The 25,894-nt window shown below is 39.4% G+C and overlaps 1 protein-coding gene and 2 long non-coding RNA genes across 3 annotated transcripts; 2 read left to right on the top strand and 1 right to left on the bottom strand.

The window, feature by feature from the left end:
- Positions 1 to 104: 104 nt before the first annotated feature.
- On the top strand, positions 105 to 6,564 carry zfand5a (zinc finger, AN1-type domain 5a). The gene is made up of 6 exons (XM_082169696.1): positions 105 to 259; positions 2,278 to 2,436; positions 2,846 to 2,945; positions 3,092 to 3,195; positions 4,959 to 5,090; positions 5,180 to 6,564. Exons 2-6 carry the CDS (start codon positions 2,280 to 2,282, stop codon positions 5,326 to 5,328), a joined length of 642 nt encoding a protein of 213 aa, XP_082025822.1. The 5' UTR covers positions 105 to 259; positions 2,278 to 2,279; the 3' UTR covers positions 5,329 to 6,564.
- Positions 6,194 to 13,117, bottom strand: LOC309498791. The gene is made up of 2 exons (XR_014206039.1): positions 11,593 to 13,117; positions 6,194 to 10,890 (listed from the first exon to the last, which is right to left on the bottom strand). It is a non-coding gene; the product is annotated as an uncharacterized lncRNA (long non-coding RNA).
- Positions 13,118 to 20,665: 7,548 nt separating this feature from the next.
- LOC309499523 lies at positions 20,666 to 24,026 on the top strand. The gene is made up of 2 exons (XR_014206283.1): positions 20,666 to 22,990; positions 23,063 to 24,026. It is a non-coding gene; the product is annotated as an uncharacterized lncRNA (long non-coding RNA).
- The last annotated feature ends 1,868 nt before the right edge of the window (positions 24,027 to 25,894 follow it).

The raw sequence follows: 25,894 nt of genomic DNA, 5'->3' as shown, positions 1-25,894 counted from the left end.
TGACTTCCAGGCCCCGCCCCCAAACGTCGAGTGACCAATGAATACCTGCCTCGACGTGATGACGCTAACAGCCACTCCCCTTTACTAAAGAAGGAAACAAACAGAGTGAAAGAAGAGAGAGCTTGGGAGAGGACAAGAGAGGAATTGACTTATTTACATCACCGACACAAAGCCTCGGGAGGAAGACAAACTCATTTTCGAAGAGTCCCTGTTTTTTAACCGAGGTTCATCGACCGATTAGATTTTAAAATCCACCAAGGTAAGCACCGCATCGTTTTTTTGAATTTTATTTTAGGTGATAATCTGAGGTTTGTCGCTGTGATCACGGAAAGACTGGCTGAGGCTGACCCCGAAAAAGGGAGCGATTAACGATTACCGATTCAGAACGTGTAGCACAGCGAGTTAAACCGCTCGCTCGGATCTATAAACGCTAGGGTTGCTCGAGGTATTGAGCTTTTTTTGTTCTACGGGTGGATCCCTAAAATAACAAAGTGTCCCAAGTTGTCAGCAGCACCTTCATGAACATCACAAGCCCCAGAACGTGACTCGCCTCTACATAAAACACAAGACACGGACAATCGCCAACTTCTTTCCATCTTGTTCATTGATCTAGAAGTCGAATTGCGACTGTCGGTTCTTAAATCTTTGATTAATTCAGAATTTCAACTGTGGTTTTTGAAACAGACGCACAATCCAACGGATTATCTTCATTGTGCGGTGGGTTGTTTATTGTTCGACCGTGCCCTTATAAATCCAAGGAAATCTCGTTTAGTTTTTCGCGTTTTCCTGCTCTATGATACTAGTAAGTAACTCAGACAAACAGCTGGCTAAACCAGTTAGCTTTTTGTTTCGGGCTTGTTCAAAGGGCAGTCTGGGGAGGAAATCCTGGAGCAAAGGGACAAAGAAGGAAGATTAAACAAAGCCAGTGCTGCTTCATAGTCGCGATGGTTGCGTTTGGATGTGTCATGATATTTGATGTCTTGCTATTTTGGGCTTTTACCTGCCTGTCTAGTTTTTTCAGTCCTCTTCAATCCACCCAGTTTAGTTTGTCTGTGAGATTCCACAGAAGTACGCTGCCTACCTAGGTAGCCACGCGCTTATGATGCACCCCATTATGCTGTCTAGATAGTCAGCTCGCTGGGTTTTGAGACGCAGCCTTCACGGACACGGCTGTCCCGTCATCTAGACGGTTAGATTACCTGTAATTCTCGGTTAGTGAAGGTTTAAAGTTGTTAACACGCCAGCATTGACTAGCACGAGTGTTCTTGAGCGGTTATCAGTGGTGTGGTGTCGGTGCCTTGACTTCCATGGTTGATCACGTGAACACTGTCCTAACAACATTTGTGTTTTTCATTTGCTTAAAAATATTATTGGAGTCTTAGATGTCTTACCTTTACGGCCTCCTGAAATTGCATATCACGCTTAACACCCACTCGTTTGTTTAGTCATGGTTTGGTGGGAGAGCTTGTATCGTGCTGTTTTACGTACTTTATTTTGGGATACCGACTTTCAGTTTGGATGTGGCTAGAAATAGATGCAGCTGAACTCTGTATTAGTCCGGTCAGACGGTTGACTTCACTGTAATTACTCTGTCCTGAGGAGGGTGGTTGAGGAGCTTGTGTCTTTATTTTTGGCTGAGATAAAACAATGCCTTTTAATTATGGGCCAGTGTATTCACGCCTAGAGACTCTAGAGAAGTTTAAACCCTTCTGCTTTAAAGGTACACAAGGTGACTTTTGTGCCAATTATTTTTTACACAAAGAAATTAGTTGTATTTTTGTTAAATGTCATTAAAATGACGTACATTTACATGAGATAAGGATCGTTTTCTAGAAAAGTTATTTTGTTCTACATGGAGTGGGGCCCCCTCATGGGTGCCGCCATGTTGAGGTAACATGACCAGTTGTTACTACTACTAATAAAAGTATGTAATTTGCTTTTTGGGAGAAAAAATATTTCTTTCTTTACAGCATATTTTATTTGGGTATGTTAATATTGTTTTTTGAAGTAATCTTTACTTGTTTATTCACTGTATTATACATACACACACTATGGTTCTTATCATAATGCATATTTGTGACCTGAACATGGCAACATCCATGATGGGGACCCAGTCCATGTAGGTTAAAACGGTTTAATAGCTAGTTTTTAGCTGGGTTGGACCTCGAAAACAATAATCTCCTCTACTCATTGCATGTGCATGTAAGCCAACCACAATGCAGTCATTATTAACAAGACATTCCTGTTCTGTCTCTTTTTTCTTTTGTGATATATTAGCAATGGCCCAAGAGACAAACCAGAGTCCTGTGCCTATATTGTGTACCACAGGCTGTGGTTTCTATGGCAACCCCAGGACCAATGGCATGTGCTCGGTGTGCTATAAGGAGCACCTGAATAGACAGCAAAGCAGTGATCGTAGTCCCATGAGCCCCCTGGGTAAGTCGCACTGAAACATTAACCTGTTTGTCTAACCTCCTGGAAAAGCTCTCTCTATGGTTACAGACCACACAAACAACTTGGTTATACTATGGTATAAGGGCTCTCATTCATTGCACCTCTTGGAGACGATGACATTAAAGTTGTTACAGCAATAACAGACTGCCATATTACTGCTTGTAAGACATTTCAGACCCACCTGCACCCAGTGATAGCTGAGTTGTTTTAGAGCTTAATATTTTTCTTGAGGTCTCTAGCTCTGTGTTGGGCCTTCCCAGAGAAACTGTAAGAAGCTGCACTTGTTTTGAACTAGGCAGCACTGCTTTGTGTCACAGGCCTTTTGTATACTGTAGCACAGCTGCACCTGTGCACTGTTTGTGATTTGTGTCTTTGTGTTCTTTTGGACCAGCTGGCAGCCCCTCAGCAGAGGCCTGTGCTATACAGAGACTAGAAGCCAGCATAAACAAAGCAGAGGCCTCACCTGCACCCAGAACAGATACCATGAGAGAGTGAGTACTTCACATGTGTGTTTGTTGTTAAACCTCAGATTGAGAAAGGATGCATTTTATGTTCAGCTGCTTGACATTACAATGATCTCATGTGTTTCAAGAAAAGCCAGGTGTTGAAACCCCACTGTTTTTTTGTTTTTTTGCAGCAGTATTCCTTCAACCTCCTTACCTGTGACACAACAGATGACAGAAATGAGTATTTCTAGAGAGGAAAAGGCCCTGTCTCCTAAAACTGAGGCTATTGAACCAGGTAATTGCACTTAAAATGAAGTAGACATACAAAGCTCCTTGTTTAGTCTAACACAGGGTGTTTCAAACTTTGTCATGTCGACAAAATGGACTCACTTTCTGAAATATAAAGTATTTATACTTAATATAAAAAATATTAAGTGAGTTCTTGCAAAGACAACTGAATTAAATAATTGTTTCTAAAATATTATTTTAAAAAAGTACATTGTCATTGTTGCAAACTGTTAAAATATACTCTAGAAAATATTAGCTTTTTATAAAGTTTAATCTGAGATTTGATCTTTTTTTTCTTCCACAAAACTATATGTAGATTCATACTGTTAAAAGGTGGTGTTGTCATTGGAAAAAAATTGTGTTTGATCTCATGATTTCTCACCAGTATTTAGAAAGCAGAATGAAATGTTAAATGTATTAAAATTGGTAAATGTAAATAATTATGCTAAACATTTGATTCATATCACAACCAGGGCTTGACATTAACACCTCCAGAATGCAGGTGGATTTCAATTTTATATATGAAGAGTTCAGATGCAAAAGCCTCTAAGTCCCATCTGAAATTTTCTTCTAGAATGATCATTTTTATCAAGCTCGTATATTTAAGTTCAGTTATTTCACTAAAATGGCAATGCAAATTACCTATTAATTATCATTTAAATGAAATTACTGAACTTAAATATATGAGCTTGATAAAAATGACCATTCTAGAAGAAAATTTCAGATGGGACTTAGAGGCTTTTGCATCTGAACTCTTCATATAATGTATACATTTTTCAATTGTAGTCTTTTAAAAGGGCATCTGAATAATAAAGTGCAATGTAGTTTTGTCAAAAAAAAAAAAAATTGATACATATCAATACTGAAATATCTTAAACTCTCCCAATACTAATTTTCTGCAGAATAGATACACGATACACGCTGTGCTTTCTCACTCTCTCATCTCTCCGACAGTTGATGCACAAACCCGCCTCCCCTCACTCACACGTTTCTTTTGCGCCGGATGAATATTGGTGCTGTTACAGGGCTTGAATTTAAACTTAAACTTTTTAAAACCACTAGCCATAGTGGCTGGAGAGCAAAAAAAGTTAATGCTTTAGCCCTGATCACAACCCTTAAAATAATGTTTAAACAAATTGTGCACCAGGGGGAATTTATAATGTCTATATTGGGATTAAAAAAAAAAAGTCTGACGAATGTTGATAGACCAAAACGTTTTTTTCAAATTTTTGCTGCTACAGCAGTGAGCAAGATTACTTTTATTGGTTTTATCACTTATCACCATTCCTGCAACCATTCAGGTGTTGCAAGGTGTGTTTATTCATAAGACTCTGTTTACAATGACAGTCTCAAAGGAAGTACTGAAGCGAAGTTTGTGGTAGTAAGCTCTCTTTTGTCAGTTCCTCTTTTTATTAAAATGAACTTCGCTGCTATAAATTTAATTGCTAACATGTCTTCAGAAGTATTTTGGCATCATAGACACCCGTTGTTTAGATATGTACTCTTATTGTCAGCCCAGACCCAAGAACAAACAGAGCCATCTTTGGGTCTGCTCCAGTTTTAATGCGAGTTCATGCAGTGTTAATAACTTCATTCTGACAGAAATTGGGACTTTGGGGTTTGTGGCAGAGCTTATTTTAAGGAACATTCCTATAAAATTGTGACCATACTCATTTTCCTTTAAACCCCACAAACTGCTTCCAGAATCCACCCATGCCACATTGCAACTGTTTTATTTAACAATCCTTCTTGTCTCTATTCTTCCCACAGTTATAACACAGCCCACCTCCTCCTACTCCCCTATCGCTGTGACTCAGGGAAGCGACGAGGACAAGATCCCAGACTCCATCAAACCTAAGAAAAATAGATGCTTTACCTGCCGTAAGAGAGTCGGCCTAACAGGTGAGGCTCATGGATTGGTCATTCTGTTATTAGTTTGACAGCCATACGTATCTATGAACGGAGGTCTTATGTTTTCTCTTGTTTTACAGGTTTTGACTGTCGATGTGGTAATCTGTTCTGTGGAATTCACCGGTACTCTGACAAGCACAACTGCACGTACGATTACAAGGCGGAAGCCGCTGCTAAGATCCGTAAGGAGAATCCAGTTGTAGTTGCCGATAAGATCCAGAGAATATAAGCTTTTCCCTCTTTCTTCAAAAACACTGGTGGATAAAATGGACGACTTGAAAAACGGACTTGTGTTTTTCGATCACCTCAAGAAGAAAACGAGAGAACTGTACCGTCTGAGGCTCGTGCATGAACGATCTGACAGATTTTGGTTTTCTAATAGGTATTCATTTCTTTCCGTTTTTTTTTTTTTTTTTTTTCTTCCCTCTCTGTGGTGTTTTATGCTAGTTATTATTGCAAATTCTTTTTTTCCCCTAAAGCATAGGACACCTTTTAGGAAATTTTAGCTGTTTTTTTTTTGTTTTTTTTTGCTTGTTCCCGTCCTCATGCAATGGGAGTGGCAGATACTCTGTGCCAAAACGTGGCCGTGTAGTTTCTGAGTAACTAGTGTTGTTTAGCCTTTTGTCTTATGAAAGACGCTGGATTTTCAAGAGATGTGTCAAAGCTCTACCTGATGGTGTGTGCTGCATGTGTTGGTCTGTTAAACTGCAGTTTGTCATTCTAACGAAATCACTTGGAATGTGGGGCCGCCCAGTCGTCAAGGCCATTTTTTTTTGCATTATTTTAGAATGTGAACTTGCTACTGTGACATCATACCTTTTCTTTGTTTTAGAATGAAAGATTGAGATTCATCTGTTGTAGGCAACTCTGTTCCCACATTCTAGAACCAATAATCCTCCAATCTGTCACAACTGCGCTTTAGAGTTTCAGTGGTCTGGGAGTTTTAATTTTGTCAATTTTGTGTGAACATTACGTAGACTTTTTAATAAGACTGTGAGGTGGTGCAGTCGGTTTCCGTGTGAGCGTATTTGTGCGCGCGGGGGGAATTTTGCGCACAAGCCCTTCTTCCTGTTGTCAAAACGAGATGAGCTGACCCTCCTTAGTGCATTTGCAACACCGCAATAGTATACGCATAAAGTCAGACCCGAGTCTGTGAAACATTGTTCTTTTTGTTGGTTTTGAAATGCACCCACAATGCACCTGTCATTTTTGTGTGTCTGCATATCTTAATGTAAGCGAGTCCGAGTGCATATGTTGTGTATATAAACGTCTTTTCTTCTTTAGGGAGTGAGGTTTCCTTAAAAAAAAGATGTAACTGTTGAGAGTATGTTGAATTTCAGCCTTTAGTTATATGCAAATTTGTATGAAAAAAAACATTACTATGTTCATATTTATGTATTGCATTTAATCCTTTTACCTGGCATTAAAAAAAGTATTGTAAATAAAAATATACAGAGAGAAAATATACAGTCAAGCTGTTCTGTTCATTTGTTGCATTTTGAGGAAAATTCCTCAACACCATTGACTCAATTGAGTCATTTTTAGGCATTATTTTACACTGAATAAAATGCTGCTTATTTGAAAGCAGAGGGCCCAAACTGTGGATTCCTTGACACCTGTATGGTTTTTCAGATGTCGTTTGTTTTGCACACCTGTCCCGGCTGCTGACACAAAGACATCCTGTTTTGACAACAGCTGTCCTGACAACCTTTAGCACTTCTGTACTCTCACCCAAAGCAGATTTGACAATCCCTGCCTGACCCAGTAACAGCTGGAGAGGTGTGTGTCACTTTTAAGGAATGACAACAGGTGGTGTGGACCCTAAGTGTCAGCCTCATTCAAAAAAACGCAGGATATACTTTTCCTTTCTTGTTTTCAAAGTACATATCTGTCCCTTGAAAGAAAATGTTTTTGTATCATTGTCTGACACAGTCTAATCAGTTTGTGTTCTTGTCAGACTCTGACTAGTCAGCGTCTGTGGCCCGCTCTCAGTATTTGTACAGAGGGGGCTGAGCGTTAAGCCGGTCTGGGTGGATGACTTCACAGTGACGGGTGGTGACAGATGTTAAGGGCAGATGACTACGCCACTGTGTGTAGACGGGCGTCAGGGGGAGGGGTACACCGAGGGTACAAAGAGTTATTCTGAGTGTATATTAAGGCAAAGTCGAACTGGAAAGTGAGATGATTAGAAAAACAGTGTGGCTTAGAAATGTGTATCACGGGCAAAAATAAATGCGGCTTAATTAAAAGCAGGATGTAGGAATAGTTCAGCAGGGGAGAACTATTCACACATGTTCTTCTCACGTTAATCCTTGGTCAAGTCAGAGGATGTAAATTGGCTTCACAGTCATGAGTTTGGCTGAGGAGAAGAGGGCAAGGCTCATGACCATGAGGCAGAGGAGCTTAAAGAAAGTGTTTCGTATGAAAACCAATTATGAAGCTTGTGCTGGAAGGAATGAAATGAAAATGGCCATTGTGGTCATTACATGAAAAAAGAAGGGTTTGGAAAAAATGTAAGAGAGAGGACAAAAGAGTGGAGAAGGGAAGAAAATTGGAATACATTGACCATTATTCAATCAAATGTAATATATATATATAGTTGCAATCGAAATTATTCAACAAATTGCATTGCAAATCAGGTTTATTGGCTAAATTTACAGACTTTCAGCTGTTTGCAATGAGCAAATCAAACACAAGTCATTCAACACAACAAAGGTTTCCCCAAATTTAACTGAAAATGCAACTTTTAATGATTTCTGCAGTTTCAAAATTATTCAACACACCACAAATCTGCAAAAAGGTGTTGTCTCAACACACCTGAAGCAACTAATCAAGGGCTTCATTAGTTGGACCAGGTGTGCTTGAGCTAGAACACGTGAAATATCTGATCTGGCTAGGTTTGTTGAGTGTCACGTTTGACTGCATATTAGAAATATGGCTAAGGCAAAAGAATGGTCCAAAAAGTTAAGAGAAGATATCATTGCCCTTCACAAGCAAGGAACAGGATACAAAAAGATAGCGAAGGCACTAAATGTTCCTAGAGACACAATTGGAAGCATAGTTCGCAAGTTCAAAGTTAAAGGAACAGTGGTTACACTATCTGGAAGGGGCAGAAAAGGAATCAATCAATGACTGCAACCAGATTTCTGAGAAGGCAGGTTCACAAAAACCCTTGAGTGACTGCAAAAGACATGCAGCAAGACTTGGTGGCAACAGACACTGAGGTTTCAGCTTGCACAGTAAGGCGTGTATTAAACGCATGCCATAACTTTTTATATATATATATATATTATACACACACACATTAGACTTAAATGGGATGTTACAAATGAATAGGAATGTAAGGGATATTGATGGCTAATATGATCTGCAAAAATGTTGACTGTAAAAAGTAATTTTCTTACTCTGTATTTTTGCCTTTTTTTCCAGTGCAAATATAAAGTATAAACTAAAATTCCAGTTCAAACATTCTTAAATCAAGAAACATTTACTTGAGCAGCACAAATGTCATATGATAGTCTTGTTTTCTGATGAATCATCAAAATTAAGTCATGCTTAAAATATGAAAAAATGTCTGCAAGTGTGGTAAGAACATTTTGAATTTAGATTTTTTTCTTGTCACATTGGCAGATTTTTGTTTTGTTTCAAGTTTAAAAACAAATGTGTTAACTTGTCACAATAATTTGTCATTTCTGCTTAATTTTGTTTCCCCGAGTTTCACATTGAATTTATCCATCAGTAATTAGTGATAAAAAGTGTAATGAGAATTTGAAGGTTGCAAACTTTAGTTTTCAGTTTCAATTAGTTTATTACATTTTTTACTGTGTACAGTGAGAATGGCCTGTCAACAAAGCCTAACCAGATTATGACAGATGCACTGAACTAGGGCGGTATGATCTCACAAAAACCCTCTCAACAGGGCTGGACTGGTAATCTGGCATACCAGGCATTTTCCTGGTGGCCTGACACATTTTGGGGCCAATACAGTGTTTGTTTGTTTGTTTGTTTTTGCCAAGGACTGGCCAATCATGTATTGACAGGCAGAAGCAAGAGAGTGGCCTCCCTGCACTGTTTTTTAAATTGGAGCACTACAGTTAAACTCTGGATTCTATGCAAGAACTATGGTAAATTTCATTAGGGCAATTAAAGGTTCATTTAACAAAACAGCTTTAAAACCTGGATCCCATGAATTAAAGATTAAGCTTTTTTCTCTTTAAATATGTTTTATACACTTTTTAATAGTTCTAATGTATTTGAATTAAAGTAAAATGTTAATTCAATGACATCCTGATGAAAGAGAGATGTCTTTTTACTAATGTTATTGCTTTAAAGGGATAGTTCACCCCAAAATGCCATCATTTAGGCCTACTAATGTCATTCCAAACATGAATGACTTTCTTTCTGTGGAACATAAAATAATATCATTTTTTACATTTATTTTAGTCTGTTTTTTTTTTTGTTTTTTTTTGTCCATACAATAGAAGTCAAAATATCTTCTGTGTTTCACAAAGGAGAGAAAGTCATTTAGGTTTGGAACAACATTATGACAGAATTTAAAAGCAGCAAATTTACTTTACGGCATTCTAGCTCAAATTCAGTGCTTTGTCAAATGCATTTTTATGTGACAAAAATGCAATATTAAGTTTGTTAACTGCATTCGCAGTAAATTCAATAATATCTATCATTATTTGTTCCTGTTCTATTTTATCAATTAATTTATTTACCCAAATTTAAGGCCCTAATTCCAGTAAAAACATTCTAGGGGGAACTGGTGGGCTGGTCTGAATTTTAGCTTCCAGCCCTGCCTCTCAACCTAACAATACCACGCACGAGCAAACACTCCAATCCGACACAATTCTCAGTTCACAGGAAACTCCAAACTTACACGTTCTCAACTTCACCGGAACGTTCTCGTGCTGCGTTTCGTGTGTACTTTTGTTCCTTGAGGCGTAATCAGGAAGATGCTAATCAGTTAACAGTACAATGTAAAACCCCCCTCTAACTTGTGTGTCTGGGTGTGGCTCACAAAGCTGCTTGTGTTCCTCATGCAGGAAGTTCAGTCAGTCAGTCAGTCAGATTACATGCGAAAGGGGATAGTGACAGATACGAGAACCTGTTTGACTCATGAATACACAAGGAGTCAACACTCTTCCTACATCATATGAAAGGAAGCATGAAATGGAAGTTGTCATAGTCTTTTCTTCCCTATTGTTATGTATCCAAGTGACATGGCTTTTCAAACAAGAAACATAGGGCGGTACTTAGTCCATTAAGAATTCATTGAATCATTGTGGTTTGCTATTGCTGCGATCACATGTGAGTGACAGGTTGCCCCGTCCTCACGCCAGTAGAGACAGTCGTCAGAGAAGAAAAGAGATGTTGCTGCAAGAGGGAGGGGAAGTCCTTTTGAGTAAAGATTACAAGGGCACATGAAATTCAATTCAATTCACATTCGTTTGCATAGTGCTTTTCACAATACATATCATTTCAAAGCAGCTTTACAGAAAACATATGTGACTACATTACATTACAATTTAGAATGATCTGTTATCAGAGGTGACTGCGTGTAAGTAAAGTATTTCAGAAATATACATATACAAATCATGCAGCTAGCTAACAATGTATTAATTTAAGGCAGAAACAAGGAGCTCATTGAAGTAATTCTACAAGTTGTGAACAAAATGGTTACAATACATAGAAAATGTAGCATTGGTGCATGTTGATTCAGAGTTGGTCATCTGAAGTCCTTGCAGGAGTTGGAGTCATCTCTTCACACAGGTGACTTCACACTCTTCATAAGATGGACATCCCAAGGTAAAACAGAAAAGCAAATGGAAAATAATTAGTGTAGCTGCTGTTCATAAAATTAAGCAAAGATAATCTTGTGCATTTTATCTGATATAACTGGAGTACAAGGTTATGAGATGCATTATGTGAATGCTTGGCTAAAGAGGTGTCTTTAATTTAGATTTAAACCCGAGTGAGTTTGAGCCCCGAACATTATCAGGAAGGCTATTCCAGAGTTTAGGAGCCAAATGCATAAACGCTCTCCTTCCTTTAGTGGACTTAGATATAGGTAGCCAACAACCAATAGTCCAGAGTTTTGTAACCTTAAAGAGCATGATGGATTGTAGGGCAATAGAAGATCTATTAAACACACCGGACCTAAACCTTATGGGTCAGTAGCAATACTTTGTAATCAATACAGAACTTTAGATAGTGTAGAGATGATAAAATTGGTGTTATATGATCATAAATTCTTGACCTGGTAATAACTCAAGCAGCTGTTAGTTTAATTTAAGCTGATAATTAAAAAAAATAATTATATGTAGCCTACAGATAAATCATTTATGATAAATACTGCAATATTCCAATAAAAAACAAAACAAGAACTGTCTATTCTGATTTCATTCAATAGTACATTCTGGTCTAAATTATATTCTTTATGACTTCGTTGTGAAGTGCTTATGTGTGCCTTAAATATGTAATGTACCTTGTGTGGTCTAGCCAGGAAACTCCAAGCCAGACTAATCCAGCTCTTGACTGATTCAGCACTTCTGTAAAAGAGAGAGCTGGCAGGAAGGGGGCGGGATTTAGATGGGTATTATGTCGTCACTGCATATGACACAGGCCGCCTCATTCCTCATTCACATGCTTCCACCGCGTCTGTGTGAGAAGCTCCGCCCACTCACATGCGCTTTACTCATGCCTCTGTCTCATTCTCAGCGCTCACTCGTCTCTCTCTCTCCTCAACTGTGTGCCTCTTTGTCTTTCCCATGTTTATACACTCGCCCTCACTTCTGCTTGCGCGGTCCGTCTGGCTTCTCTCTCACTCTATGACACTCACTTTATGCTGTCTGTTTCAAAGCCCTAGGGCCAGAACGCAAAAGCAGTCAGTTTCCCTTGTCACACAGACAGAGCTGTGTATTAAATAGCCTACTAAAGGTGTTTACTTACCAGACAAAGCAGATTAAGAGCACAAAGTTGGGCTACAAAATAATTAATTGTCATAATTAGTGATAATACTGTGTATTAAAAGAAACAAAACGTATTTAGCAGTTGCTGTGGTCGTGATAACTGAGGAACTGAGCATATTATAGCCTATAGGTTAGAATTGGGTAAAGATGCCCCTCAGTTGTAATTTTATCTTCTAACAATAGATGGCACAAAATCTCATCTCAATGAATCAATTGCCATGCTCTTCTTCATTTTTTTGAGATTTAGCCTAGTCAGTCAAAACAGTTTTGAGTTTTTTTGTGTCTGTTTGTTAATGAAATTTGTAGACACGTTCATTTTTTCAATTTGTGGATTAAATATTTTTATTTTGAAGTGAAAAGGTAGGCTAAATTATGTCACATTTATGCTCCAAAGGTGGCACAGCAGCGCTTCGATGTCTTTATACAGGCTGTTTAATGCTGCTCAGAGGTGGCATTAATGCATCTGCACAACAATTTTTACTGTATATTGTTATAGGGGCTGATGTGGGTCAGAGCAGGTATAATTTAGTCTAGTTTTTATGCTGCATTGCTTCTTTACACATAATTTTGAGCAGGCACAGAGCAGCCTTAACCCAGCTGTGTAAAGATGCCTTTAGTTTAGACCATTGGGTTAAGATGGGGCCTTAGAATGAGGACAGAAGGCCCAGATTGTCATGTTGGTGATGGTGGTATTATTTAATTTAATACATAATATAGTTCATGGGGTTATTATTCAGTAATTCCATATATACATTTCAGACACCTTTGCTATGCATTGAAGTGAACCATGTATGCTAATTGAGCAAAACCATTCAATTTGAATTCATGGTGTTAATAATGACATCTTCAATTAATATATAGGCAAATAAATATGTTCATAGGCCTGTATATAAGTCACAAAAATTACTATTCAGATGAATCTCTTTTATTGGGATTCTGCTTTGTCTGTTATTAGGCCAGATAAAATAGAATAGTTGATTTAGTATTTTATAGAAATGAAACCGTAAAAAACGACATATATAAAAGTAAATGCATTTTGTTCTTAAAGGGATGGTTCACACAAAAATAAAAAACTCTCTCTAAATTTACTCACCCTCACACTGTTCCAAACATTTATGAATTTAGGTAGCCTATGGGCAAACCAAACAATTGACAGGCCCCCATTGACCGATATTCTTCAGAATATATTTTTTTGTGTTCAGCAGAAGAAAGAAACTTATACAGGTTTGGAACTCGAGGGTGAGTATATCACAGATTTTTCATTTTTGGGTGAACTATCCCTTTAAGGGGGCATCTTCCCTCATCTTATCTCAACAAAGAACATATTCCTTATAGGGAACATTTTCTTTGAGAATATTCAGGTTTCTAAACATTTCTGTAAATGACACCTATATATAGGTTGAAGGCTCATGACTTCTGTTTTCTAATGAGGATTGGCCATTATGAAATCAAGATTTGCAAGTTGAGCAATGTGTTCAGATATTATTTTCCCAACACACAAGACAGACCTGCCTGACAAAGAGTTCAGAACTGGAATGCTGGCAATGTGGTTCAACAAACTTCAACTAAGCGTTTCAGGTAATTAAATAAACAGAGTAATCTACAAAACAAAAAGCATAGGCCTATCCTATGATATAGGCCTACTAACATAATTTTATCATTAGTAAATTGTTCACTGATATTTTAATATAAAATGTGAGTCAAATGTAAGTATATTATGAAAATATGAGTCAAATGTGACTCACCCTCACTGAAGCAAATCAGATTTTATGGTTTTTGCTAAAGCCATTAGTGTGATAGGCCTATAATTGCGACATCATCATCACTGGAGTCAAAGATGGAGTGTAAAACAGTCTTGTAGCGCCTCCATGTGGTTACCAATTATTTTTGCTAATAAACCAGCAGCTGACAGAAAACAGGAACATAAACTTTTCAAGATTTTGCCACCATGCCGACCATACCTGTGCTGCGTTCCAGTCCACTTTTAGACATGCACTTGCGAACTTCCCTAAGCACTTCCCCTTGGGGGAATCCCTGCCGCCATTTTTAAGTGCGTTCCACTTCGTGAAGTGGACGAGGGAAGTTTATATGGACAGACCCTCGTTCCCTCGATTTTGACCGAGGGAGCGAGTCTGCTTCAAATGTACACTTCAGGCACCTATATGTCCCACAATGCAGTACGATTGTGACGTCACCACATATCTCATCCATAGACAGTATAAGAAATGGACAGAGTCATCTCATTGGAACTCAATTGAGGCAAGTGAAGCCCGTTTTCAGCGATTTTTTAGGACTTCCGTTCCTGACGCGCAGACTCAAACAGAGCTTGACGACGTAGATGTGACGTGAGCAACCCGTCTGTCTTCTAGTGGCTGTGGCATGAGAAATCTGAATCATTCCCTTCCGAATCTTGCAGAGACGGAGAGCGTGAGTAGGAGGTATCCATGAGCTAGGAGCAGGAGAAACTTTTGCTAGGTATTCTGATTAATTGTTTTGTCATTTTGCCTCCACATCTCCCCGATTGCCCGCGAGCTTCTCCTCCCGTCAATACGGTAATCTCTCTACTGTGCGACAGAGAGTCGCGTGGTTATGACGCAATCGTTAGCCTACTTTTACAAAAACTGTTTTTACGTGGCCATAACGTAAGCTACAAGGTAATGGAGCATTTTATACATTGTCGTGTTTCTTTAGAAATAAATAATGGACAAATGGAGTCTTTAAACGCCTCAGATGTAAAGTTATTCGCTGTCAAAGTGACGCCAAAATGAATGGGAGTCAATGGGATGCTAACAGCAGGTGAAGTTCTGCTACAAGATGGTGGCACGCGGCCGGCTTCAACTTCCGGTCGACTTCCTTCCCGCTTGATCTCATCTAATCACCACCACAACAGACAACTCTATGATATATTAATAATATATATTTTTAATTTAAAACAACCCAAACACACCTATAAACATTTGGATGCTGCATTAAACAAATTCTTAAAGGGAAAAAAAAAGTAAATAATAAATAAACTCTACAGCTGATTCCAAGTGATCAAGGGCTTAGGACGTTCCAATTCAGCCCATTGCAGTTTCCGCCAGTAGTGAGCACTCGCAATGACGTACATCCGAGTGAACGAGACGGAGGGAAGTTTGCGAGTGAAGGGCATGACAATTTTGGACTGGAACGCAGCCCAGGGGCCTGTTTCAGAAAGGTGGTTAAGTGGTTAACCCTGAAATGAGGGAATCTCTGGGTTTTCTGTTTCAGAATGGGAGGTATGTTAAACCTGAGAAAGCAGAGTAAGTCAAGCCCGTTTCTGAAAGAGAGGTAACTTATACTCAGAGTCAGTTACCATGGTAACTTACTCTGTGAACCTAACTTGGTCAGGAGCAGATTTTCTTCGGTAAACCCAGAGTTTCTATCAGTCTCCTCCCCTTTTTTTAAAGAGGAAGTGGTGTTTAAACACCTCATTCATTCTTTCAGTAAATTTTTATTAATAAAATTCATCTTTTATTAATAAATAAAATAGTGCTATTTTTACTGCATTTTCCCCCCAAATTTTTTAATAAGATGAAGTCTATATAACTCCTTAACTGGCAACTGAAAATACAGTAGTAGATTAGAGTTACATAATGTAGTTGTCACAGGTCGGGGTGGGCCAAGCCAGACTGCACCCACCCCTGGGGACCGGGCACCGCCTCGAGGAGCGTGTCAAGGAACCAGACAAAACAGAGGATAGGAATAACAATTTCTTTATTCAATTAAAAGCAGGTAAATTCGAAAAGTCCTAATTAAAATCTCTTCTTTCGCCAGAAGCAATTCGATGGGCCCCTGGACCGGAGCGGGATGGACGTTCGTGGACACCCTGCGGCTTGTCGGAGAGGAATCGGAGGAGGACGCACACCACTCAGGTAGGCCACTGGGTAAGTACTCTTTACAAGGCTCTCAAGGAAGTCTTGGCTACACGGACCCCATTCGGACTGGAACCAGGTAGGTATTCGCAGTGAGGATGGAACGAATGCCGGAGACTGCCCAGAGGTAAGTATCCAGAGGACGGGGGTCCTCGACTCAGACGGGTCACAGGGACGCAGGCGGCGAACGGGCCGGGCCAGGAGGAGACCCTGAACAGCCGAACAACACTTTAATCGAGACACATGCCGTAGTTACTCTCTTTCCTTCTGAACAATAGCAACATTTTGCAACACGGGCGTGGAGGACCACCCGGCAAAAGGACACTTCACTTTGGCTGTGCCCTGCAACGATACAACAAGGTTCAATGGTTCAACAAGATGCGACACTCGACAATGATACCTTCTCTCCTTCTGTACAGGGCGGAGGCTTCCAGTGGAGACAGGTGGGAACCACCAGACGGAGAGGACACTTCGAGGGAGACACTCCACTTAACTGTACACTGTAACCAGGTAACAGGATTCAACTTCCCAACAGCATATGGAACGTTTCAATTACAATACCTTCTCTCTCTTTCTGAACAGGACAAGCCTTCAATGGGACATGTAGAGACCACCAGACGAAGAGGACACTTGAGCGGGACACTCTTCGGCTGTGCACTGTAACCAGGTAACAGGATTTAACTGTTCAACAGCGTATCAAATGTTCATTCAAATACCTTTTCCGAACAGGACAGCGACTTTCAATGGGACATGTGGAGACCACCAGACGAAGAGGACACTTGAGCGGGACACTCCACTTCGGCTGTGCACTGTAGCCAGGTAGCAGGGTTTAACTGTTCAACAGTGTATCAAACGTTCATTCAAATACCTTTTCCTTTTCCGAACAGGACAGCGACTTTCAATGGGACATGTGGAGACCACCAGACGAAGAGGACACTTGAGCGGGACACTCCACTTCGGCTGTGCACTGTAACCAGGTAGCAGGGTTTAACTGTTCAACAGCGTATCAACGTTCATTCAAATACCTTTTCCTTTTCCGAACAGGACAGGACAGCGACTTTCAATGGGACATGTGGAGGCCACCAGACGAAGAGGACACTTGAGCGGGACACTCCACTTCGGCTGTGCACTGTAACCAGGTAGCAGGGTTTAACTGTTCAACAGCGTATCAACGTTCATTCAAATACCTTTCCCGAACAGGACAGCGACTTTCAATGGGGCATATGGAGACCACCAGACGAAGAGGACACTTGTGGAAACCACCAAACGAGAAGGATGCTTTAAGCAAGACGCTCCAGTTCAGCTGTACGCTGCAACAATGTAACAAGAATTAATAGATCGGCAGCATTAACAGAGCGGGGCTGTCTCGAATAGTAAGTTGGACGCTTGATGTGACAAACCCTGTTCAGAAACAGCGGGTGAAAGACTATAGAGGAGAGTGCACAGCAGACTATTAATACTTCTCCACACGATAAACCTCACTCCATCACACAAACCATGTGAATTGTCACTTCAGGCACTGCATTCCACTCGCACACCGTGTATTCGGGCCAGCACTCACCCACCGGTCTTTCTCCCACCAGATCGACTCTCGTCTCTCACAAGGGCTCCACTTCTCTCAGAGACAGTCAAACAGATGTAGTAATCGTCATATTCAGTGCAGGAAGAACAAAGGTTGGAGACAGATCATTAATTCACTCGGTGTAATACTTCACTCGTGCCACACACTTTCCAGACTCTCCACACCACTTCAGTGTCAGTGCATATAAACAACGGATCAAATACTCATCACTTTGCGTCTTTCCCACTGTCGACGATAATCCCTTGGGTTTCCGTTGACAAATACTTCACTTTCTTCTTTCCACTTCTCACTTCAATCTTCGCCCGCTTCACAGCCCAGCCTCAATACAAACAGCCCACCGACAATCCACAGTATCTCACGGGAAGAAACCCAACCTCTCACGGGGGAGAAAGAACCACACTCTCACGGGGGAGAAAGAACCACACTCTCACGGGGGAGAAAGAAGACTAATTACTGATGTATTTTATGTCGTAGAATAAAACGTGAAAGTATCTTGAGCTTGTGTTCACCACAGACCTTATTTCAGTAATTTACCCAAAAACCCATTAAGAAAACCGATCAGGCCCGGGGTGGGTAATCGGGAGATCTTTTTTGTTAAAAATGTTGCCTTTCTTTATGAAACTTACCGACATTCAGATTTTGATTAAAAAAAGGAATGCATGAAGCTAATAAAATGTTTTTAAAATTAAAGTTAAAGGTATTTTTCAAGTATAAAAAATAATATCTACATTTGAACATAGTAGTATAAGGCAAGTGCAAAAATAATATATAAATAGTAAACTATAAGTATGATGTTATGTTCACTTAAAGAAAACTTACAAGCAGGGCCTGAAGTTAACTTTTTTGACCACCAGCCACTGTGGCAGGTGGATTTAAAAATCCACCTGCCACAGTAACTTTTTACCAGCCAGTTTTTTTTTTTTTTTGCCTTATAAAGGTGAAAAATAGAAATCACACAAACATTGTTCTTTAACTTGTAAGAATACACATATAAGTGCTGCATCTTTTTATTCATTGATTTGCTGTGTCACAGACATAGTCATATGTCATATTCATATATACTGACTGAAAAAAGGAGCTGATGCACTCCTCTTCCTCCACTGCTGCTGCATCTTCATGAGGTCTGGTCTCCTTGACATGTCCCCACCACTTTTTGACATGTCCCCACCCCCACCAGAACTGGGGCCCCCCACACCCAAGACAAAAATGGTTTGGCCACTGATCAAAATTTGATGTTGTCATTTAATTTGAAGTTCAGTCCACTCAAAATGCCCGGTCAGCACCGCTCAGAAGAGGAAAGAAAAGAGAAGAAGAAAATAGAGGTTTTCTAAACAAATATAAAAAAAAAGTATAAAAAAAGCGGTGACGATGAAGCTGGAACTAGTAAAGTCAACGTAAAGCAAGGTAAGAAACAGCGCAGCAAACGCTTACGAGCATTGTCAGGAGTTTTCCTGCATTTACATTTTTTGGGCGGCCGAAGATTTTTGTCCCGCCAAAGCCGTCTCGATTTTTGTCCCGCCAAAGCCTTATTTGATCGGTAAGTGATGTAGAATAGAATGACTGCTGCGCCTGACAGGGCGATAACGAGCAGAGAGAGCCCCGGCCACGCGCGCGCACTCTCACGTCTTCAAACAACTGGTCGAGCGGTGTCTTGCGCTCTCTCACTCGCGCATATTAATCAAAGTCAATTGAACCGTTAAGCAGAACTAAATTAATATTAATATTACTGGTAAAGTTACCGGGTACCGGACATTTTCTCACTGGTTCCCAACTCAACATACACACGCACACACATCTGTGTAACTGTCATTGTACCATAACCAACGTCAGCTTTGCTTTATCTCATCTCATCCCATCTCACCAACAGTTTAATACTGTTACTCGCACATCCAAAACATCGTATTTTACGTCGCGGACTTCAAAAATAAATTAAAAAACCAACAACTAATGAATCACTCAATTCTCATTGGCTACCCGCCAATGTGGCAGGTAGATTGACAGTTTTACCCGCCAATTGCAAAATTCACCCGCATTTGGCGCGTGGTCGGGTGTTAATTTCAGGCCCTGCTTACAAGTATACTTGCAGTATAAACTACTAAACTAGTAGTTTACTGAGAGCACACTTCAGTGTTTACTTTCATAAACTAAAAAATGTACTACTTGGATTAAAATAGTAAACTACTAGTATACTCATAAGTTCACTTGTAGAACAGATGCATTACAAATGAGAAACCTAGTTGTGTACTTAAAGTTTACTACTCTTACACTTACAGTACACTTCGTATACTTTTATATACTAGGCATATTACTAAGATAATATACTAAGTATATTGCATTACCACATCCAAACCAAATATATATTTTTGCTCTGGATGGATTAAGAGATGTAATTGCTCTTAAAATGTATAATTCAGTGACTGCCTTTAAAGTAAAGGCTTGTTCCACTGTATTAGCTAGACAAACTTCTGTGTACTCAGGGGAAAAAACTTTGTTTTTGTGAAGTTGTGACGACAGAATCAATAAAATAATGATTAAGTGCTTCGGCCACTTCAGCTGGATTATTAGTCAGCTTCCCATTTCCTATCAATTCAAGTGATGTCCTATCTTTCTTTTTAGTCTCCTTTTCATTTATTCAGCTAGTTCCAGATTATGCCTTAGCTTTTCTGAGTGTCTTTACCACCTTGTTCCTTAACATAACAAAATGTTGGCTATCATGGCTTAACTTTGATTTATTCGTTTTTAAAGCAAGATCCCGTTCTTTCATCAGTTTTAAAATAGCTGAATTTATCCATGGGACAGTATGTTTTTTTATTTTTGACTAACTTTTTGACTAAAATCTTTAATAGTGTGCTCTAATACTTTGGAGAATATTAGTCTGTCTTCCTCCTGATCTTTTCCTATCAATACATCACCCCATTTAATATGATGAACCGCACTTCTGAAGTCATCTAGTTTATGTTTTAGTAATTGTTTCAAATTTTCATAAAAACTACTATTTGAAGAGGGAGGACTGTAAATTACAATTAATACAAAGGACATTTGTGGTGATAGAATAAGATTCAGGCCAATACATTCCAAATCCATACAATTTGACCAAGCGATTTCATTACACTCAGGGTGCGATTTGCCGGGGGGGATGCGTGGGATTTCCCCCTTTCTGGTCAATGTATCCCTGCCTCTGCTTAATTATTTTTATCCCCGGTGGGGATAAATTTATCCCCCCCTCAAAGTGATCAGTGCTACTACACTAGTGGCGAGGCGGATCACAAAACTTATCACGGATCCGTGGTTTGATTAAAATCCTTTTTATTTTAAAATGCGCTACTTTGACTGGCTCCGCAGCCTCTCTGTAACCACCACTCTGCAGACTTGCTCAATGTCCCGCCCACGGCGCTATATGATTGGTTACACCTCACGAGTAATAGCCTATCAACACTTGCGAGACGGTTGCAGGTCTTTTTTTACGCTGCATATGCAGCATATTACTGAAGCGGGAATAAACATCACAATCTGATTATCTGTTTCTATGATGACAAGCAGAGTTAGTGCTGAACTTGCACATACGGTGTTTTACTCAACTGAGGCTAAGCAAAGGTTTTTTGATTACTCACTCACTCTTGAGTGTCTGGCGTGAGTGATTTCAATGTTAAGTCAATGTAAAGACGCGTTTACGCGCGTCTAGAGGTCCTGCGGCGCGATGCGTGTCGCGCGGCGCGGTAGACGCGAAGCCCGAATGAGGCGAATTGACTTTGTCGGCCCGGCCCGACACATTAACTGTATGTTATGAGCCCGAGCCCAATTTAAACCCAGGGGTGGCGCCAGGGAAGTTGAGATGAAGCAAAGATGAAGTTGACGATCGCCATTTCCGTAGTGAATGCGCATATATGGAGAAATGCATGGATTACATCAGAGTGTTGCCTATTTCTTTTCGTTTTGAATTGTTTCGTTTAAAGACATTTCAAGCGTTCTTTAGATATATTTCTTAATATTCTCTTTGAGGCATACACTTAGTTTCGGTTAATTTATGATGAGATCCGCTCAAGTTATCATGCAGTGCAAGTAACCGCGGCGGCGCCTCTGATTATAGCCTTTGTCTGCTATATTTGCTTCTTATTTATTAAATACACGCAATTCGTTGATGAAAAATGTATTAAAATTAAGATACAATTTATACAGAACGAAATTCACTTTAAAGAAAGGCTTTCTACAAAACAAAACTTAATGAAATAGTCAAAATCATGTCTAACCCACTCCAAGTCTCCCGATATATACTGCACATCCTATCTTACTCGTGCTGCTGTTCACTTTTCATAAATCAACATAGATGGAAAAAAATAACAATAATATTTTAACAAATATGAAACTAAATGAGCTTATTTAATGGCTACAACACATATAGTAGGCCTATACAGACACTCTATTTGTACAAATTGCTGCACATTCATTTACTGCTTCTGAATTTTGCACACATAAGTTGAAAGGCATTTGTTTGTGCATAGTAAAACATATCTGCAACATTTATCAAGTTCACGGATATTGTGCGTGCATTTATTAATTATTATCATAATGAATAATGCAACAAGGACAAATCATGTAAACTGCCTTGTTTGTTTATTCAGAATGAAATGGATCGCAAATGGATCTGAAAGAAGAAACGTAAAAAATAAATAAAATAAAATAAAAATAAAACGTGAAAAATGATGAACACAGAAACAGTGTTGTTTTTGGCAGCCCTTTTAGTTTTAGTCTTAGTCTTTTGGACGAAAATGCTTTTTAGTTTTAGTCACATTTTAGTCACTTATAAACTTGATAGTTTTAGTCAAGTTTTAGTCGACGAAAACGCAAAAAGGTTTTAGTCAAGTTTTAGTCAATTTTTGTAAAAAAAAAAAAAGTAGTCTTTAACAAATTAATTTAGGTTAAAAAGTATTGGAAATGGGCTTAGGTTTGACAGGTTGTACTGTAGCAAGTGTTGCAATTCATAAAACAACAGTTAACCTTAAAACATTTGCATAATAAACTAGACTTTCTCATTGATGGAGATGCAGTGCTGCCAAGCTGTACTTCATTGTCGCATCGGGCAGAAACCTTTTATCCCCATATTTCAAGTTATATTTTTTCCATGAATTGATGCTCTTCTAAAATTTCAGCACATTGGCTATTTTCACCAGTAATCACAGTAATAAAGGAATGGTTTACAGTTTAAACAGCAAAAAACTTTGAGCTACTACAACATTACACACAGATAAAGTGGTAACAGTGGAATCACTGTTTTACTAAAAAAAAGCCAGGAATAAAAACATTCTTACTTTGGCAATTGTGGCTTTATTATATAATTAGTTAAATAATCATTTATGCTATCTAAGTTATATAATAATTATATATTACTTTGTACCAATTAGCCCACTAAACTAATGCTCGGACACACTCGGTCTCTCTCGCGTACACTCGGTCTCTCTCGCGCGCAGACACACTCGGTCTCTCGCGCGCACTTTCGGTCTCTCTCGCGCGCAGACACACTCGGTCTCTCACGCGCACTTTCGGTCTCTCTCGCGCACTGTCGCTCGCTCGCGCAGTTCGTTTCGCTTTTGTCCAGTCCGGCGCCTCATATCGAAGATGTGTGGCGACTCGTGACTATAGCCGCAGCCGCAGGTGTGTTGTTGTTGTGTGGAATCTGGTGCGCGGCATAGGCAGCCGGGTGGTGGGCGTACCCAAAACAAGGATAGGAAGCTGCAGCATTGCTGATACTTTTTTTTTTTTTAGCTCAAAACAGACAGATTTCACGCAAATTAGGCAGAAATGACATGCATTGTGAACGTCAGACTTATAATCATTTTCGTTCCGTCTCGTCTCGTCAACGAAAACTCGAAAATGTCTCGTCATGTTTTAGTCACCTTAGAGCCATTTTTAGCTAGTCATCGTCGCGTTATCGTCATAAAAAAAAGGTGCGTCAACGAAATCATTTCGTTATCGTCATCGTTGACGAAAACAACATTGCACAGAAAATGAACTTTGGATGAACTTTGGATGGCCTAGGAGGAGTAGCCCTAGTAGGCTACAACTCTAATTTAATTCAACAAGGTTTTAGAATATAGAATATTTTTTAAACAAAATAAATATTTTTAAAGATTATTATCCCGGGCCGGTGTGATGCGTGCGAGTGGAGGAGCATGACACGTGACGTGTTGCATTTTGTAACACAAGTGCTGGATCAAGGGCCCGGGTCGGGTCGGGTCAAATTCGGGCTCGGGCAGAGAATCTAAACTCTGATTTATCTGATCCTGTCCATTAGCTTTGATCCATGTACGGCTTTTCAGAATGTCACCAAGTACAAATATTTGTAATAGTATGTAATTTTTCAGCACGAAAACTCTTGTTAGCTAGCTGGGAACAATGAAAAGGGTCCAGAGCAGCAAATGCAGTGAATGAAGTTCTTGTTCTCATGATTTATTTTTATGAATAAAAATGTTTCAAAACATCCCCCCCTCTGTTTTTTTCACAAATCGCACCCTGATTACACTGGATACCAGTTTTCACCAAGGGCGTAGGTTTGGCCTCAGCTTCGGTGGGGACATCCCCCTCCCCCTCCCCCTCCCCCTCCCCCTGCCCCTGGAATGAGTTTTCTATATGTAATTAAATAATGAACAAATTAATAAAATACACACGTATCATATACTCTTAACCTTAGTTGAAAGATTGCTGCTGCTAGGTTTAACTGTAACAACATGGTAACACATACTATCACCAATCAATACTATTTTCCACAGTAGAATCTACATTTGAAAGCCTGGTCAGTCACTACTACTGCTAGTTTATTTGTGTGGCTAGTTATTTTGCCTACTTACACTCTGCTTTATGAAAAAGCTTCGTATGTCCCCTTTCTTCTTCTTGGGTGGCATAGCTGATCTATCTACAAAGTACAAAAAGTGGCAAAAAACGGAATATTACAATGTTTTACTCTGGCCTTTGTATGTGGCAGAGAGACAGCCCTGGTAACTTACCGTCGGCGTCGTCGACGCGCGCGCGCACACACACACACACACACACACACACACACACACACACACACACACACACACACACACACACACACACACACACACACACACACACACACACACACACACACACACACACACACACACACACACACACACACACACACACACACACACACATATGGCGCTCGCTTTGTGTCATTTCTTTCCTAACCAAGCTTAAAGACGTGTTAACGTGCGTGTGGAGAACGTCTACCCGTCTGCCCGTCTGAACGTCTACCCGTCTGCCCGTCTGAACGTCTGCCCGTCTGCACGTCTGAACGTCTGCCCGTCTGCACGTCTGCCCGTCTGAACGCAAAACGTGCCTTGGCTAATTTAAAAATAGCGCACGTACTTTTATGCAGCTACTTGTATGATGGATTAATAAATGACTAACTTACTAATTGTATTTTTCTATGTACATTTCTGAAATGCATTTTCTGTAAAGCTGTTTTGAAACAATATTGTGAAAAGCGCTTGGCTACAGCTAAATTTGAATTGAATTGAATAGACTTGTCTTATTTGAGACACTGTTCGAACAGTGTGGGCTAGAAGACTTGATCATTTAGCTATTAAAGCTATTATTAAATTAGATGAAGTAATTTTCAGCAGAGAAAATCACATTAATAGCTATTTAACATAGGCCTAGCTTTTAACATCCTCGAAGACTATTAAGAAAATACTATTTAGGTTTGGATACATAAAAAAACGAATCTCAACAGTAAAAAGCTTTGAATGTAGGCCTATTTTGCAATATCAATTATGCACGAGCATGTGGGAATATGAAATAGGATATAGGCTACAATAATAATAATAAAAAAGCTCTATAGTAGAGTGGATGCATTACTTAAATATATTCTTAAATTCTATGTTATAAAAAATCGTTCTATGAACTTCTAGCAAGCTCATTTAAACCGAGTTGTAAATGCCGAAATGAACGGAGGCTAAATAAATATTAAACTACTAAATATCAATATAAAATTGCCGGTAGATGGCGCCAAGGCCCTGTTCTATTGAGATTACTGGTTGATGTTCAACCTATTCTTTCAAAAATACAAATATATATTTAACACCCACACAACTACTCCTTTTAGACAATTGTTCTGCTGTGGCGATGTTTGGAACTGTATTTTCATTGACTTTTGTGTGAAATGCCAGTCATTATTATTGTTTATTTACAGGCATTCTGGTTTTCTAAAAACTGCTCATTACAGAAACATTCAAACAAATATTTACAAATTTGTGTTTTACTTGGTATTTTTTGATATTCTTGGCATGTTGGTAATTCATTTTCATTATATATATATAT

This window comes from Leuciscus leuciscus (genome assembly GCF_965113295.1).
Source record: "Leuciscus leuciscus genome assembly, chromosome: 5".
Lineage (NCBI taxonomy): Eukaryota > Metazoa > Chordata > Actinopteri > Cypriniformes > Leuciscidae > Leuciscus > Leuciscus leuciscus.
The sequence above is the reverse complement of the archived record's forward strand: the minus strand, read 5'-3'. Positions and strand labels throughout refer to the sequence as shown.